This window comes from Pygocentrus nattereri, chromosome 17 (genome assembly GCF_015220715.1).
Source record: "Pygocentrus nattereri isolate fPygNat1 chromosome 17, fPygNat1.pri, whole genome shotgun sequence".
NCBI classification, from domain to species: domain Eukaryota; kingdom Metazoa; phylum Chordata; class Actinopteri; order Characiformes; family Serrasalmidae; genus Pygocentrus; species Pygocentrus nattereri.
In genome coordinates this window covers 2922895-2940982 of record NC_051227.1, presented here as the reverse complement: position 1 = coordinate 2940982, position 18088 = coordinate 2922895, and the positions used below count along the sequence as shown (strand labels likewise).

The window sequence follows — 18088 nt, the reverse complement described above, 5'->3', positions numbered from 1 at the left end:
ATATTCCTGCATGTAACTAAATGCATATCTCCAGTTAATAAAAGAAACATTCATATTTCATTCACCAGCCTCTGACACCACCTTAAGGTCGACTAGATACATTGCAAAGTTTTAGTCTGCCACATCGAAATAAAAATTCTCAAGCTGCATGTCATACGTTTGTTCATTCTTTGCAAAAGACTTAATGTATTAGGCGGCAAGTTCCCAAAACAAATAAACATTTTTAATATCAATAACTGAATAACTGGTTATTTTACTACAATAGAACTGTAATAAGTTATTCTAGTGCACATGAGCAAAGATGCTAGTTGTGCCTGTGTACTCTGTAGTTTCTGATACTGATAAAAATAAATATTTACCAACGGTTTTACAAAGAATACAGAAATATTAAAACCAAAATGTGAATGGTCAAAAAAGCTTTATACATAACCATGGGTAGTAATTATGAAAAAAAATCATAATTAATTCATATAGAAAAAACCTCTAATAAAAAAATGTATTAACTGAAGATGTGCGGCTGCATTTTCTTGATTTTCTTGCAGGCATATTCTTCCTTTATACGCTTGTTTCTACTGCTACCACAGTTTATTTATGTCAAAGTTACAGTTACAGAATGCATCATTGGATTTGTTATATCATGAGCAGTAAGGTAACTGTTTTGAGATGCTTATAAAAACATTCAGTGCACTAATGACTAGCAACATATTTCCAGCATTTTGTACATACTTGACCAATGTGAAAATAAAAATTTCTTCTGCTTGGAGAAATAATTCTCTGGAACTTCCCAATGGCCATGCAGTGGCTTCCAACTCTGTTGCCAGAACCTCCCAGATGTGGACTGTCGGGTGTGGGGGGGGGGGGGGGGGGTGGAGAGGGTGGAGGGGGCTGAGGACTGGATTGGGAACTACTGTGCTAGAGTGAGATAATGGTACCTCTTTATGACTAGTAAATACTCAGAGATGGCCTTCAAATTTAAAGTCTCAACAGTCTTCAAAACTGTTCTTATAAGTTCACAGCTTAACAACACATAAATAAAGAACAACGATTGTGACCTCACAATTGATTTCTACCCAGCTTTTTCTTTGCAGGGTTGGGATACTGAGGATTCTCAATCACTCCCTCCCCAAATTTCAGTTCCAGGAAGGCACGATGGTTGTTGGGTCCATAGGCGGTGATGCCTGCAAATGGCATGGGCACCAGAGGTTGCAGGAAGTGCTCAGGGAACTCCACATCCTGCTTGTGCTCAGTCCATGTGTCCTTGGTCATAACTCCATTCCGGGAGTAGAATGGCCACAGATCCACATGCAAGTGGTTGGCCTCACTGTACTGGATACGGTAAAAGTCTCCCTCTACTGCCTTTTCCCACACATAACCATTAGCATCCACCAACGATCCTGAGTCCAAGTTCTTCAGGTATTCACAATTGGGCACATCCTCCTGGTAGATGCCCAAATCAACATCATAGTCCCAAGGGATGATATCTTGATGTCTGGCAGCTCCCAAAAGACTGCCTCCTTCCAGCCAGTAACGCACACCAGAGCTTTCCAAAATGTTGATGACATATTTTGTAGTTTCTCTAAGGGCACGCAAGCAACATGGTGGGGTCCAACGCTCCAGATAGAGGTACTCTGGTGTGTCGTCATGCACTGTGCCAAAGCATCGTGCTGTCTCTTTTGAGCAGCCAAACCATTGGTCCCTTCCATCAGGCCAGACCAAGTGTTTGAGGCCAAAGCTCCGCATGAGTTGGCTGGTAGCCTCCTTGAGATGACTGTCTGCCTTCCACTGGTTGTGTGCTGAGGTAAACAATGGACGGTGGCCAGCAGAGAATGATAGGCCCTCTAACAGCTTGACCTTCCAGCCTCGCAGTGCAGTCTGTATAAACAGTGCAGACAGCAGAGGGCGTGCTAAAGGGACTGAAAGGTTGAAAAGATCTTCAGTGCGAATGAGGACTACAGCATCACCATGCAGGGCAGTGCACACACTGCCGCTGCTCCCCGATGCCCCAAGGGAGTATGTTGCTGTCCATTCCTTTAGGCTCACCTGCAGGTGCAGGCAGTGGACAGCAGCACGGGTCAGCACTGGGGCTGCAACCAGCCGTACTGGCCCCCCTCCCTCGCCCTCCAGTTCCCGGATTAGCCTCTCAAGCTGCCGCCCATGCTCCAACTCCACGCCATCAGGTACCAACAGCATAAACTCAGTCTGCACATAGAATTCTGGCCGGTGTGTTTGAGGAGGCTGTTCTGGGCTGGGGGACAGCACCAACAAACGGGCATTCTCGGGCAGAGCCAGGGGAGGGTAAGGCAGTGTGTCTGCCACAACCATGAATGGCACCTCTGCTCTCTGGCGCAAGAACGAGCGGGCCACGTCACCCACATAGTTCTCAAAGTCTTCAAACTCACGTAGGAGCACAGTCATACGAGGACTCCGCATACCACCCACCAAGCCTCCAACTTTGTTTGCCCCTACCATACTTCCTACCACTGCCCCCCCAGCAACCCCCAGGCCAGAAACAGATAGAGACATTTTCTTGAGGCCTTTTCCTTGTGTGCGCCGCTTCTCCATCATCTGCTGTTGCGCCCGTGATACAAAATACAAAATCAATAAGTTCAGCACAATGGCTCCCGTTAGCAGAGCCTGACAGAAACTGATTCGCATTGTGACTACAAAGCTTCAGTACAACAATACAAAATACAAGTGACAGTTGTACCATGCAATGTATAGGCAACCTCAGACATCAAATTTGGAGGCAGAGCAGTCTTCTTAATATGAACATTATGATGCGAACAAAAGACAAATTTTCCTAAATTATCGGAGTCTTTATGTTACAAGAAGGTCAAATAAAGAGTGCAGAAAAAAATAGGCCCCTCCATTCGATTGTACTTCTATTAAGTCTTTTAGAAGAGGAAGGTGGTGGACTACAGATTCCCCTCTTTGTCTTGGCTCCATCAAGAGATCTTCACTACAAATCCTGGAGGACACACCAAGAAAGACATACAATTGTTAGATGTCTCTTTAAACACAAAACCAAAGAAATTATTACAAGCTTTGAAATGCAAAAAAAAAATTAATTACTGTAAACTAAGACAACAGTGTGGCAAATACTCGAAATATATTTTTATAAAGTGTCTAAGCCATTGCAGTGCTTTCAATGATCCATAGCAGTAAAACTAACAGAAATGTTTTTTCCGATTACAGTGATGTCCTACTGTCTTCTAAATGAGAGCAGAGCGACACGACTCTTGACTAGTATAGGTTAAATAGTGGGAACTTGTTATCAGGATGTGTACATTAGAAAATCAGAATATATTAATGTATATTAGAAGCGTGTCCAAAAACAAATATCTTTTTTTTACTTGATCCACACACAAGCATTCACCAGCTGGACTTCTAAAGCCACAACATTCAAAGTGTAAACGTAACCTACGCTCCACACGCTCCAAATGACTGATTTCCATCTATGCAGCCCGTCGTCCATGTGACATTGAACGGACAATGGTTGCAAAATACTTGCCCGACCTTCTTTACACAAAAGTAGATGCATTATAAACACGATAGTTGACAAAAAGCTACGCTTAGCTCTGTAGTTTGGATCACAGCACCTGGTTACACTGTCGTCTCCTGTTTGTGCGGTTTCGGAAACGAGAGAAGGAGGCTGAGCGGATCTCACAATATGGCAGGAAGCATCCTCAGGGTGCGCTCGTGCGCTTTGTAACCGTAAACATAATTAAGTCAGAGGAGAAAGATCCCGAGGTTGGAGAGGATCACTATTTGGCATCCCCATTGTGTTTGGTTGTATCTGTATCGAGCAAGAAAAGGGGAAACGGAATTGGTTGTGTGTGCTAGTAACAGGGTAGCCGCTAGCCTATTCTTTTCAGTCCCTGTTTTTCCTCCATACTTTGGCAACAGCTGTTGCGCTGTAATGGAGGCGGAAAGATCCAGCGGGGTCGGCGGCGGAACAGCCCAGAGCATTGCAGGCAGTGGAGCTGGGCGAAATCCGAATGGTCCGAAGACTGTGCTTGGTCAATCAACTACAGCAGCAGCCGCGGCGGCTTTAGCGGCCACTGGGGCGATGCCTGGATCCTCCCAGCCACGAGAACAGCAGGACGGTGAAACGGGCCTATCGCTACCTGGGATTTTACACTTCATCCAGTATGAATGGGGACGCTTTCAGGCGGAGAAATATCGATGGGAAGCCGAGCGAGATGAACTTAGGGTAACTATATAACATTGTATTCTTCGTGCTGTGGGGTTTGCTAGACCAAAGGAATTTCTCAGAGAGCAGTAGTCCTGTCTAAGACATTCAAAAAGTCCCGGTGGCTTGTTCCTGCTGGTCTGGATGCGTTTTCTGGCGTTCCCGTGGTAATTTGTGTCCGTGTAGGCCTAACATTAGTTGGCGAAACTGCTACCATGTTGTCTGTTCTTTTCATCGAATCTGTCCGAAAACCCTTTTACACTTATCAAACTTCCACTGGCTTTAGGCAGTATTAAATCAGCATCTTGGTGAAAATCCCACGTAAGATATTGTGTGTGTGTCTCGCCTTGTCTTTTTGTACTATTTCTAAATCATTCTCCTGTGATATTTCTAGAAGATGATTTATAAGATTTCTCACATGGGTGTTTATGTGAATCTTGTGTAAGTATGGTACACGAAACTTTATCCTAAAATGTGGTTGTTTTGCTTAGTCGAGTTTAAAGATTAAATCGTCGAATTTCTTTGCAAAGTGTTCTCTCGCGTTACATATAAGGGAATACGTAATACGATGTTTTTAAGCGTTTTGTTTCAGGAGTATATCAAAGCATAGACTGCCAAGCGTTTATCACGGGCACCTTTGTAATGGAGGCTGTGTTTGGCGCTACTATATTCCGTTTAGATGATGTGCTAACATGTGACCACTGTTGGGATTCACATTTAACTACGGTTGTAAATCTAGATCCAGTAGAAAGAGCAATGACGTAACTTAGGCGGAGTAGCTGTGTTAAACCAGAGGCACTTTTCCTCTGCCTTGTGTAAATGGTAGTGTATGAACGTTACATGCATTATGATTATGCTTTTGCTAAATACAGTTTCATTAAATAACTATTAATTGATATGACGTGTCTATTGTGTCTTTCCTATAGTATGGAATTACATAGCACATAGCAAGTTAATAGGGCCGTGAGATTCCAATGGGCATGTGTTTCTGTTGCTCTGCCATACCTGTGGAAATGTCCAGAGGAATTATGGCATATGAGCTTCTAATTCCCTTCTGTAATTCAGTGCAATTTTGTAGTATGCTTCCAAGAGTTTTTCTCTCTCTCAGCATCAATACCAAAATACTTTGAATGTAGGTTTATCTACAACTGATTCAGTGTAAGAGTGTAGTTTTCAGGTACAGGGGCACAGGTTTCATGAGTTAATATCAGTGGCATCCTGACTAAAAACATGTCCTAATGTGATCAGTTATGATGATTTCAAGACGTAAGCATCATGAACATGTTATTTTTATAGTGTAAATCTGTTTTGCTACTTGTGTATGAGAATTTAGTACAGTGGTAAGTTTATTGTATGATGTACCGTACATATGTGTCAGTTAAAACAGTATGAAAATAAAAATGGACTGTGCATAGATAATTGCACATTTTAAATGTACAGTACTTTGCAAAAGTATAAAATTTAATGAAGTATTAGGTGCTGGTTGGAAACTTTAAATACCAGGATTCCTCAAGGAGAATTTTGGGAATAGTTAAGTAACACAGTGATGACAAGTCATGTATTATTTATTTATTTCCCTAAAATGCAGGGTTTTTTTAACAAACGTGTCTTACTGCAGTTATTATCAGTTTTTAGTTTTAGAGGCGAAACACAGAGCACAAACAGGATTACCACCTTACTGCGCTGTCCAATATTGTCCAATATAATAACCAAGCCTTGTTGTTGTTGTTGTTGTTGTTGTTATTATTATTATTATTATTATTATTATTATTATTATTATTATTATTATCATTTCCCCCTAACATGTATGTAAACATGTGTATTTATACATAAATTAAGAAAGAAGAGAAAAGCTAACACAGGTTCAATATTTCAAATTACATGCACTTCTGACTATCATCCTTTGATTATTAGTCTAGAATATTAATAGATAATGCATAATGACATTTCAGTTGTCATTGTCAGGTAACTTTAGTGCCCATAGTATAATGACTCATAGTATAATGACTTTGGATCAGTAATGGGCTGGAGGTTAGGGAACCAGCCTCGTGACCGGAAGGTCGCTGGTTCGATCCCCAGAGCCGACAGCACATGAATGAGGTGTCCTTCAGCAAGACACCTAACCCCCAACTGCTCCCCGGGCACTGCGGATTGGGCTGCCCACCGCTCTGGGCAAGTGTGCTCACTGCCCCCTAGTGTGTGTGTGCTCACTAGAGCGTATGTGGTGTTTCACTTCATGGATGGGTAAAATGTAGAGGTGAAATTTCCCTGTTGTTGGACTAATAAGGGTCACTTAATCTTAATCTTAAAAGGTTAATAAAAATATCAATAACTGTCCATTTTATCAGCTCCACTTACTATACAGGCACAATCTCTAGTTCTGCAATTACAGACTGTAGTCCATCTGTGTCTGCATAATTTGTTAACCCCTTTTACTCTATTCTTGAGGGGTCAGGACCCTCATGGGCACTCACAGATCATGTACTGTACTGTAATGATCACTGCAGTGATCATTCTCAGCACTGCAGTAACACTGATGTGGTGGTGGTGGTGTGTTAGTGTGTGTTGTGCTAGTCTCAGTGGATCAGACACAGCACTGCTGCTGGAGTTTTTAAACACCCCAGTGGCACTGCTGAACTGAGAATAGTCCACCAACCAAAAATATCCAGTCAACAGCATCCTGTGGGCAATGTCCTGTGACCACTGATGAAGGACTAGAGGATGAGCAACACAAACTGTGCAGCAGTAGATGAGCTATCGTCTCTGACTTTACATCTACAAAGTGGACAGACAAGGTAGGTGTGTCTAATAGAGTGGACAGTGAGTGGACACAGTGTTTTAAAAACTCTAGCAGCACTGCTGTGTCTGCTCCACTTGTACCAACACATCACACTAACACACCACCACCATGTCAGTGTTACTGCAGTGCTGAGAATGATCCACCCAAATTGTACCTGTTTTGTGAGTCTATAGGGGTCCTGACCACTGAGGAACAGAGTAAAAGGGGGCTAACAAAGTATGCAGAGAAACAGATGGACTAAATTCTGTAATACTCAAACTACAAAGTGCACCTATATAGTGGAGCTGATAAAATGGACAAGGAGGTAGTCATAATATTATGCCTGATATATATATATATATGTGTGTATATATAAAATTATTTGGTCAGTCAGCAGTGTTATTTCACCTTCAACATTTTACTGGTATAATTATTATTGCTGGAAAAGTATGAAAGCTATTCTAACCCTTACTTTCATCAGCTGCACTGATTGGATAAAATATAATAAAATGTTGCAATGAATAGAAACAGTGAATGAGCACACACTTGTGCTCTTCCGGCACCACTGTGAGTGGCAGCCTTTCTAGTAGCTCTGTGTTTTGTGTACTGTTTTTGCACTTTTTCTTACTTTTTCTCTTTTCTGAACGCATATATTGCTTTTTAGTGACAGTTTTTGTGTGTACGTAGGACATGGAGCCTGTTTTCATGCATATGGGCAGCAATAACTTTATTTTTAAACCTTATTTACTTTTATTTATTGCTACATTTCCTTTGGGATCAATATCTATCTATCTGTCTATCTGTCTGTCATACACTGCAAATAATATCTTGGCAAGAGAAATGTTGTAGTCATGGTTTCTGGTGAGTTTGTTAATATATCTATTTATCATTGTTTAACAGGGTTGTAGGAATATTACCAATTTCTAGACATTTTACTTACTTTAAAAAGAGATGTCACTGATGCAGAACTCCCTGGATTGAATATTAAAGGAAACACAAAGAATAAATCAGATTCAATTATGTAACTAATCTAGGCTGAAATAGCAATTGCTTGTAGCACAATGAAACATTAAGCAACCTTAAGTAGTTTGAGTGATATATAGCAATACACAATTTTGCCATGTGACAGCAGTAGCCACAAAACAAAAAACTTACTTTTATTTGGGAAGAAATGCCCTTTAATAGTCCAGACTTTTTATTTAAATTCTCTGAAGAAAATCAGTAGCCTTTTTTAAATAACAAAATCTCAGTAAATTAATGGCTACATCAAAATTAATAGGCAACTGTATATTAAACACAATTGTAATAAATAATCGTGCTGCAGCCTTTACTTATCAATGGTCCCTTTATTTAGCAATAGGTGGAGCACGTGTTTTCATGCAGGGCAAAGACAAGAAGTGACTGTCTTGCATTTCTTTGGAAACATTTCATACATTATCTTGCAAACCTGTATGCACATTGTTTTTTGGAATATTTAACTTTTTAATATTTCATAAAATGCAATTGTGAGCATGACTATTGTGCATCATCCAGAGGAGTCTTGGGGAACCTCATGTAATTCAAAGTCAAAATCAATCGGCTGTGCAGTTAAACTGAGCATCAACAGTTGGCTCACATCAGAGATCAACATAAAGGTTATAAAAACGAACAGTTGTGATGTTGCATTTGGGAAGGTTATGGATACATTTCTGGGAGCACCACATCAGAAAGGTAATGTTTGCTTAGAAGAGTGTAATGGTTTTTGCTTTAGCACCTTACCGATCATAGTTTTGTATTTTAAAAAAAAAAAAAAAAAACTGTCCCATCAACTATGGTTGAGTAAGCTTTTATTTTCTTGCTGCTTTCATTGTATTTCATTATGTTGTCTGGGTTATGAATTTTCAAGTGGCGAATCAAATTAGTCACACCGCAAGTCTTTGGTCTGGCTTCTTTCTGGATGGCCTTTTCATTGCAGACATCACAGACTGCACTTTTGACATCCACTTTTTAAAATATTTTCAAACAATTGACATTTGTATTTGGTATAGCAATGGCATTCAATGAGTGCATGTACCAAACTCACATTATTTATTTTGCAAAATCACAGCACAGATAGTCCAAAACCAAAATAATAAACTGCATGTTTTCATTTCATTCAGTGATGTTGAGGTCTGGGCTCTTGGGTGGGCATTCCATTGCTCTGAGAACACCAGCTGCATTTTTGGTTCATGTGCATATCTTGTCTACGTCCTTTTCTCTGTCATGACAGCTGCACATTTTTCTGACCCACTTTGTGTTGTCTTCTCACAGAAGAATGGTGGATAGGAGAGCCCCACAAATTACACTGCCCCCGCTTCTGCAAATGCTGCCTATTGTTTGCAGCTTTGGTTAGAGAATGAAGCAGTCTGTCTGTCTATCTGTCTGTCTGTCTCCCTAACCTAAACGGGCAGTTTTTCTTGGTTATTTATTGGTCTGTCTCTATCTATCTTGCTTGCTTGCCAGCCACCTCCAAAACTGAGAATGAAATACAATTATTACATAAATGCCAACACGCAAGTGTTTACAAACTGCAGCTCAGATAAGATAACTGTGTCGCGTGTAAATGTGTTCAAAGGTGTATGCACAAAATTAAACTCATGCTTTGCAGCTGCAGCCCCTGTGGACACCAGTCCAGGAGATATATGGGCATGATGACACACTTCTATTAGTCACAAATAATCTAAGATCTTCAGTCAAGGTCTAGTTGCAGCTCTGGACTGCTGCTAAATGCAAAGCAATGAATTGATGTTGAATGTTTATTAAATATTGAATTTAAAATGTTGGTTAGCTGGGCAATATGGATACACATCGCACACAGTAAATAATGTCCATGAAGTATTCAGCCAAGCCATAAGTATTAGTAGTAGTATTTTATATTTGAAAATATATAAAAGGAAATCTGGTGGAGGCAGTCTGAATGGGCATAAAGCAGTTATTAATGTTAACGGTAATAATAATAACAATAATAACCTTCTTATTGTTATTGTTATTATTGTTATCATTATCGTCTTTAATTTCTCAGGTATTTGCTTAAGTTTGACAGTGGAGGACATGGATCTTCATCCAGTACAAGCAGGCCCAGTTGGTCCATATCCAGCTTCAGCTGGTATTAACACAGACCCAATACAGCCAGCTTCAGCAAATACTAATAACGGACCCAATACAGCTAGTAAAAGATTGTCTGCTTGTTTATACATTCTGTTCTGTACAGGTTTACTTATTCTTAGACTGACAGATGGAGCAGACTGTTTTAAAGGAGGGAGAACTGCAGTGGGAGCCCGGTGGTGTGATCAGTGGACCAGGGGATCAGGGGAAAAATGCAATACATGGATCCGTAATGCTTAGTAGAAAATATTGAATCTGTATTTGCAGATTCTCATGATTTTAGTATATGTATTTGAAGAAAAAGTGTTATTTAAAAAATTGTCCTATCTAGTGAAGTTGCCTTAGTCCCTTGCCAAATAATTTTTTTTATTTCAAGAAATAATGCTAAGTCTGCTCTAGGGGTTGTTCCCTGATAATAACTATAAGAAGGTCAATGAGCACTGTGAGGGTGCACTGTGTGGAAGTTTTGGAAATTACTAATAAGAGGCTAAAAATGTGTTTGAGTATGTGTTTGACTTCATGTAAAAGCCAGTCTTGTAATCATACTGTAATATAGACACGCTGGCCATACTGAAAGATAACTGCTGGTTGTGAGGTGCCCATTTATACTCAGTTGGTTTATTATTGGTATATTACTCTTTTTGTAACACTCCAGAAACTAAGGTGCCCCGCTGGTGACATCCTGTCTAAATAAAAATAATGCGTGGCCACGACTTAGTAAGACGACCTTATTATGGCATGAGAATGAGATCCTAATGTGTGGCCCTGACTTAGTAAGCCGCAATCTCGTTCCTACGCCTTACTAAGTCATGGCCACACATTAGGATCTCGCTCCCATGCGTTAATAAGGTGTGGCCACGCATTATTTTTTATTTACACAGGAAACCAGCGAGGCTCTTTAACTGTCTCTGTGCTAGCATTAAGTATTAAAGGCAAGAATATGTGGTAACAGTTCAGAACAAGATTTTCTAAAGGACTTGATCTGTACTTTCAGAACACATGTACATTCACACACAGTCACACATCGTCCTAGAAAAGTACGCTGTTCCACTTGTTAGAGAGTGTCTCAGGAGACAGAGAGAGAAAGAGATGAAAAAGGAGTGGTTATCTGTCCTTGGCCTTGTTCACAGTCACAGGAAATCGTGATGGGTTGGGCTGCTCTGTAAATACGACTGCACCTTAATAGAGCCACTTCCAAAACACACCCAGTGACCTGAGAAGTTAGTGCTCAATTTTTGGAACATTAACTAATCTTTATTGTGTGGAGATATAACTTTTTCTGTGTTTCATTTCTGGACTGGTGGTGTAAATGTGCAAAGCATACTCTTGTATACTAACTGCACATACACTAATAATAAAGTCTTCATGTTTACCAAATACCCAAAAGTACTCGGAAGGGCAGATTTCAGTTTTTTCGTTTTGTTTTCTTTGAAAGAAGGCAAGAGGTAGTTTTTTAACCTTGATGCAGTGACACAATGAGACTTCACTTAAATGTCATCATTGCATTTTCTTCAGTGTATACAGTGCCTGTAAAGTTTCTGTGACATTAATGTTCTGTGAACAAGGTTCTGTGTTGTAGCTTAATAAAATGTGAAGGTTAATGGGTGGTAGGTACTCTGTATAGGCACTATATATATATACAGTGCATCCGGAAAGTATTCACAGCGCTTCACTTTTTCCACATTTTGTTTTGTTACAGCCTTATTCCAAATTTAATTATATTAATCTTTTTCCTCAAAATTCTACACAAAATACCCCATTGTGACCATGTGAAAAAAGTTTTCTCGAGAGTTTTGAAAATGTATTAAAATTAAAAAACAAAGAAATCATATTTACATAAGTATTCACAGCCTTTGCCATGAAGCTCAAAATTGAGCTCAGGTGCATCCTGTTTCCACTGATCATCCTTGAGATGTTTCTACAGCTTAAATGGAGTCCACCTGTGGTTGATTGGACATGATTTGGAAAGGCACACACCTGTCTATATAAGGTCCCACAGTTGACTGCATGTCAGAGCGCAAACACCAAGCATGAAGTCAAAGGAATTGTCTGTAGACCTCCGAGACAAAATTGTCTCGAGGCACAAATCTGGGGAAGGATACAGAAAAATTACTGCTGCGTTGAAGGTCCCAATGAGCACAGTGGCCTCCATCATTCGTAAATGGAAGAAGTTCGGAACCACCAGGACTCTTCCTAGAGCTGGCCGGCCGTCTAAATTGAGCGATCGGGGGAGAAGGGCCTTGGTCAGGGAGGTGACCAAGAACCCAATGATCACTCTGTCAGAGCTCCAGCGTTCCTCCGTGGAGAGAGGAGAACCTTGCAGAAGGACAACCATCTCTGCAGCAATCCACCAATCAGGCCTGTATGGCAGAGTGGCCAGGCGAAAGCCACTCCTTAGTAAAAGGCACAAGGCAGCCCGTCTGGAATTTGCAAAAAGGCACCTGAAGGACTCTCAGACCATGAGAAACAAAATTCTCTGGTCTGATGAGACAAAGATTGAACTCTTTGGTGTGAATGCCAGGCGTCATGTTTGGAGGAAACCAGGCACTGCTCATCACGAGGCCAATACCATCCCTACAGTCAAGCATGGTGGTGGCAGCATCATGCTATGGGGATGTTTCTCAGCAGCAGGAACTGGCAGACTAGTCAGGATAGAGGGAAAGATGAATGCCGCAATGTACAGAGACATCCTGGATAAAAACCTGCTCCAGAGCGCTCTTGACCTCAGACTGGGGCGACGGTTCATTTTTCAGCAGGACAACGATCCGAAGCACACAGCCAAGATCTCAAAGCAGTGGCTTCAGGACCACTCTGTGAATGTCCTGGAGTGGCCCAGCCAGAGCCCAGACTTGAATCCGATTGAACATCTCTGGAGAGATCTGAAAATGGCTGTGCACAGACGTCTCCCATCCAACCTGATGGAGCTTCAGAGGTACTGCAAAGAAGAATGGGCAAAACTGCCTAAAGATAGGTGTGCCAAGCTTGTGGCATCATATTCAAAAAGACTTGAGGCTGTAGTTGCTGCCAAAGGTGGTTCTACAAAGTATTAAGCAAAGGCTGTGAATACTTATGTAAATATGATTTCTTTGTTTTTTAATTTTAATAAATTTTCAAAACTCTCGAGAAAACGTTTTTCACATGGTCACAATGGGGTATTTTGTGTAGAATTTAGAGGAAAAAGATTAATATAATTCAATTTGGAATAAGGCTGTAACAAAACAAAATGTGGAAAAAGTGAAGCGCTGTGAATACTTTCCGGATGCACTGTATATATATATATATATATATATATATATATATATATATATATATATATATATATATATATATATATATATATATATATTAAAAAAACAGCTGGAGTCCTATTATTATACAGCTGTTAATTAATGTTTAACAGAAAACATTCTTATTATACATTATGTTACATTATATTATTTGACGGGTACAAGTGATGGTGTCTCTTTTTCTTTAGAGTTGCATGAGGTCTAATCTGATGATGAGCATGCACACATCACTGACGAATATTACTTCATTGTTAATCGGTTTCATTTGGTGGATATGCATTATTAAACTCATGTTTGTTCATGTAGTTTGCAGATTATGCATTGTATATATGTTAGCACTTGCATGTAAATGTATTCATGGCATATTTATAAGCATTTAGTTAAAGCTCCGATACAATTACACAATGACTTTTAAGCGCTCTTTCCATGCATTCATTAATGAGTAACAATCATATAATGTAATGGTTTGAGAGTGGTTGTGGTAGTGATATGCATCATGATATGGTCATTTTAAGTTAAAACCTATTAAGGTTATAAATAGCCTACAATATTTAACATAGGGTAAACTTACTCAAGAGAGATCCAGATTAAGTTCAGTATTGTTAGTATGAATAATCAAAACGCATTCCCAGTTGAAATAGTCTGTGCAAAAGACAATACCTAGCCTCGTATCAAGTAAAGTGAAGGCTTAGTGAGAGTAGGTGGCTTAGAGCTTGGTATCCAGCTAAAAACTGTGAGTTCAATGTTTTTTCTTGTAGTATTTTAAGAGTGTTAAAACCACTTGGATAAGCTTTAAATGATCTTTTATCATGAAAATAAATTTGTTTGTTTGTTTATTACTGTGTAAAGTAAATCACATTCAATATAATCAGTTTACAAAATGTTAGCAAATACATTCTGAAACTCACACACAGGTTTGTGAAAGGCCATTAGGTTGTACTGCTTTTATATCAAACAAATAGTTTTTAAACATCAAGTTCACAATAATGAACAAAAATATGTGGATAGCTGTTGAATTCTTCATGCTGATAATATTTGTTTCTCGAAACAAGTAATGTATATTTTAATCTATTCATGGTGATATTATAAAGTATACGCTAAGCATCTTGAAATGTGTTGAAATTCCGTCAGCCACATTATGGGGTTGTTTATTTATTAATATAATGAGTGTTTAAAAGTGATTATGTAGTTATATATTATTTTACTGTTTATGAATATGCCATGAAATTTTAATGTGCAAGTGTTTTCTGTTATGTGATACCATATATATCAATGATAAAATAACAAATAAAATATCAAAAAAAACATAAAACAGCAGGATCCAAGCACTGTCAGCTTTCATTAACATCATAAGTTTTTGTTATAATTATAAAACTCAAGAAGTATTACAAAAAATCTGTTTTAAAAATTAACAATTGTAACACTCAGTGGAGTGCATGTCTTGTCCCAGTTAGTTTTACCACAAGGTAAATACAATAAGATATGATTGCTTTTGTTTTGAAATATGCCATTTGCAATTACTGGTACTTGAAAATATTGCAATATTTTATAATTTAGTTATCATTTTGGCTGACTTCCTGTGTAATTTGGAAACATGTTGGCAAAGTGTTATCCTATTGAGAGATATAATTTGAATCTATTATCATTTTTAAAATTTTATTAGTAGAAAGAAATAATATTTTACATATTTGAGGTCAATTCAAGTGAAATTTTTCATATTTGTTCAGCTGAATAATGTGTATATACATGTTAAATCTGGTCACAGACCGATGCTTTTATACCTTCTTGTGCCAGAATAAGCCAGAATAAATATATATATTTACATATGGTATGGCTGCAATATTTGAATGATTTAGTTCAGTCTGGCTTATTCTGGCACAAGAAGGTATAAAAGCATCGGTATCATCATATATATATATATATATATATATATATATATATATATATATATATATATATATATATATATATATATATATAATATCTGCCCTGCGATGGACTGGTGACCTGTCCAGGGTGTATCCTGCCTTCCGCCCGAAGACTGCTGGGATAGGCTCCAGCAGCCCCCCGCGACCCTGACGGAGAAGCGGCTTAGAAAATGTGTGTGTGTGTATATATATATATATATATATATATATATATATATATATATATATAATTTTTTTCCTTTTCTATCAATGAGTGTGGTAACAAAATAGCTTTACAGAAAATCCAGATCCAATTAGCAAATGAACAAGCCAAGGGTGACGGTGGCAATGAAGATCTCCCTAAGTAAAGAGGGAAAAAACCTTGAAAGGAACCCAGATGTTCTCTTTCTACCACTGCATGAAAAAGCCTGTTATTGTCAAATTTATTTATTATTATTATTATTATTATTATTATTATTATTATTATTATTATTATTAACGGCATTTTGGCTGACGCTCTTATCCAGAGCGACTTACAATTGGATCATTTTACACAATTGGCCTGACTGCATGTCTTTTGGACTGTGGGAGGAAACCGGAGAACCCGGAGGAAACCCACGCAGAACATGCAAACTCCACACAGAGAGGACCCTGGTCGCCCGGCCGGGGAATCGAACCCAGGCCCTCCTTGCTGTGAGGCGACAGCGCTACCCACCACGCCGCCGTGCCGCCACGGTATTTATATAGCAGTATTTTGTGTTGGCACAAAATAGCTTACCAGTAAAATCCAGGTCCAGGCCCGTGAGCAAGCCAACAGTGACAGTAGCAAGGAAAAACCTAAAAGGTAGAGGATGAAACCTTGAGAGGAACCATGACTCAAAAGAGGAACCCATCCTCCCCAATACCACATAGCAAAACACAAGAGCAAAATGAACAAAGAAGGTTTTACCATTAGTATAACATAAGAAATTCAGAAAAGGTGAAGCAATGGCTTTAGAACTCTAAATAGTTCTCTGTGGAAGGTCAGTGGCATGTTTAACTGGTTTACCCTCAATAGACAAAACCGACAGCTGGGCTAACATGCTAGTTCAATAATATTGGGAAACAGGTTTCAAATTCAGACCTTTCTAGAGGAATCATGGTATAACTGCATATAGGTACATTATTTGTAATGTGTGTGCCTGTTACAAACTTCACATGCCAGTGTTTATTATACTACACCATTAGCTTGGATCTAATGACTCTACAAATTCCCATAGGGATGATAACAAAAATTAGCATCACTCTAGTGGTTAAATGGATGACGCAAGGTATCTGTATTAAAGGCTGGTCATGTAATACTAATGTAATGATATGAGTTTCTGACTTTACCGGTTTCACACCACAAACAAAATTATTCCATTAGCAGTTGCGTTTTGTCCCAAACTTAGCATTCCCATGTCTGTTGAAAATTTAGATGTCATGTGTCATTCAAGTATATGCAATGTGGAATGCATCTTTAAATGTATTTGTATAGTAAGTGCTTTGTGAAACTTAATTGTAGCCTGGTCTATATTGCTGGAATGTGTACAGTAAACCCTAAAATGTAGCATTATGGTAGTGTTAAATTACTTGAATTGTTAGTGAATTTTATTTATTTATTTTATAAGTTAATTCCAAACGTGATACCTGTAAAATAGCTGGAGAAATAGTGAGAACAGGAGCCATTTGTTTACTCTTGTGTTCTATTACCAGTCATTTTTACAGCACTTCTTAATAATTTGGTGATTTAAACACACTGATCTTGTCTTGAAGCAGAATTGTTTCGACATTGTTCTGTTCAAGTTGTTCATTGCAGGCAGGCTTGTGTATCGCCCACACTCTCTGAACACTGCTGTTGTCCTATTAAAATAGGCATGCATGTCCCTAAAAAGATGTTTTCTAGAACTAGAAATCTGTGTTGCTCTAAATAAAAACTTAGAACAACAATCACAGCATTTTGCAGTGTACAAAAATATAGAGATGTTTTAGTTTAAGAACCTATAAAGCTTGACTCTTACACTTGCCAGAGTTAATTTGGACCGGTGGGAGCTATGCTGGCTATGTTGGACTATGCATGCCCCCTTATCTACCATTGGTCATTTAGCTTTGCAACCTCATAAAGGTCTGTTATTTCTGTGGAATTTACAAAAGTTCTTATTCTGAATCAGTCAATATTATGACTTGTTGAATATTATGTGCTGTTGAAGCATGAGCATGCATTTGTACAGAGAAACTTTCTTATGTGTTCAAAACACTTTAAGCCAGAAGACTTCAAGATGGATTTAAATTTTTCACTCGACTTGTAGGTATATTGACAAAATGCAATGCTTGAAAATGCTGTCAAAGTGGAGAAGCCTCAACTCATCCTTTCTCATGAAGGACTAGGACTTTTCTAGATGCACCTTTTTATGATTTAATCATGAATCATATTTTTATTGATGTTTTCACAGCATTCCTATTGTGACATATTTAATATGTTACATTATCAATTAAATTGATAAGGTAAAACTTTAAACATTTTGTCTTTTATACTTTTTTTTGTTCAAATACAGGTGAAAATGGTTTCACTACTCACTGCTTTGTGTTTTCATTTGAATTTTTCATACCGTCACTTTTTTTGGAATAGAGATTTGTAGTTTATTCATTGAAAATGTAACCAATGGTCCTACAGTTGTCTTAACTGCTAATGTTTCAATGTCATCATAATATTGTCATATAATGTGTGTCATTCTCACAAACCTTTTTTTTTCCTAAAATTGTTATCATACAAAGTTTTTGC

General features: G+C 38.6%; 2 protein-coding genes across 3 annotated transcripts in view; one reads left to right on the top strand and one right to left on the bottom strand.

The window, feature by feature from the left end:
- Positions 1–566: 566 nt before the first annotated feature.
- LOC108433991 (fukutin related protein) lies at positions 567–3706 on the bottom strand. 2 transcript variants are annotated; one of them, XM_017708907.2, is made up of 2 exons: positions 3600–3706; positions 567–2968 (listed from the first exon to the last, which is right to left on the bottom strand). In XM_017708907.2, exon 2 carries the CDS (start codon positions 2653–2655, stop codon positions 1054–1056), a length of 1602 nt encoding a protein of 533 aa, XP_017564396.1. In that variant the 5' UTR covers positions 2656–2968; positions 3600–3706; the 3' UTR covers positions 567–1053. The 2 variants fall into 2 exon arrangements, with proteins under 2 accessions (XP_017564396.1, XP_017564395.1); XM_017708906.2 differs by having other exon boundaries at positions 3425–3661.
- Positions 3707–3795: 89 nt separating this feature from the next.
- The window catches only part of strn4 (striatin, calmodulin binding protein 4), a 51564-nt gene continuing 37271 nt past the window's right edge, over positions 3796–18088 (top strand). The window contains exon 1 of the mRNA XM_037546519.1: positions 3796–4213. Within this exon, the coding sequence (XP_037402416.1) occupies positions 3920–4213 (294 nt within the window). The 5' untranslated portion in view covers positions 3796–3919. The remainder of the gene's footprint in view (positions 4214–18088) is intronic.

Bases quoted from the DNA above. Each gene is read 5' to 3' on its own strand.
- LOC108433991 (XM_017708907.2), bottom strand. From the start codon at position 2,655: ATGCGAATCAGTTTCTGTCAGGCTCTGCTAACGGGAGCCATTGTGCTG.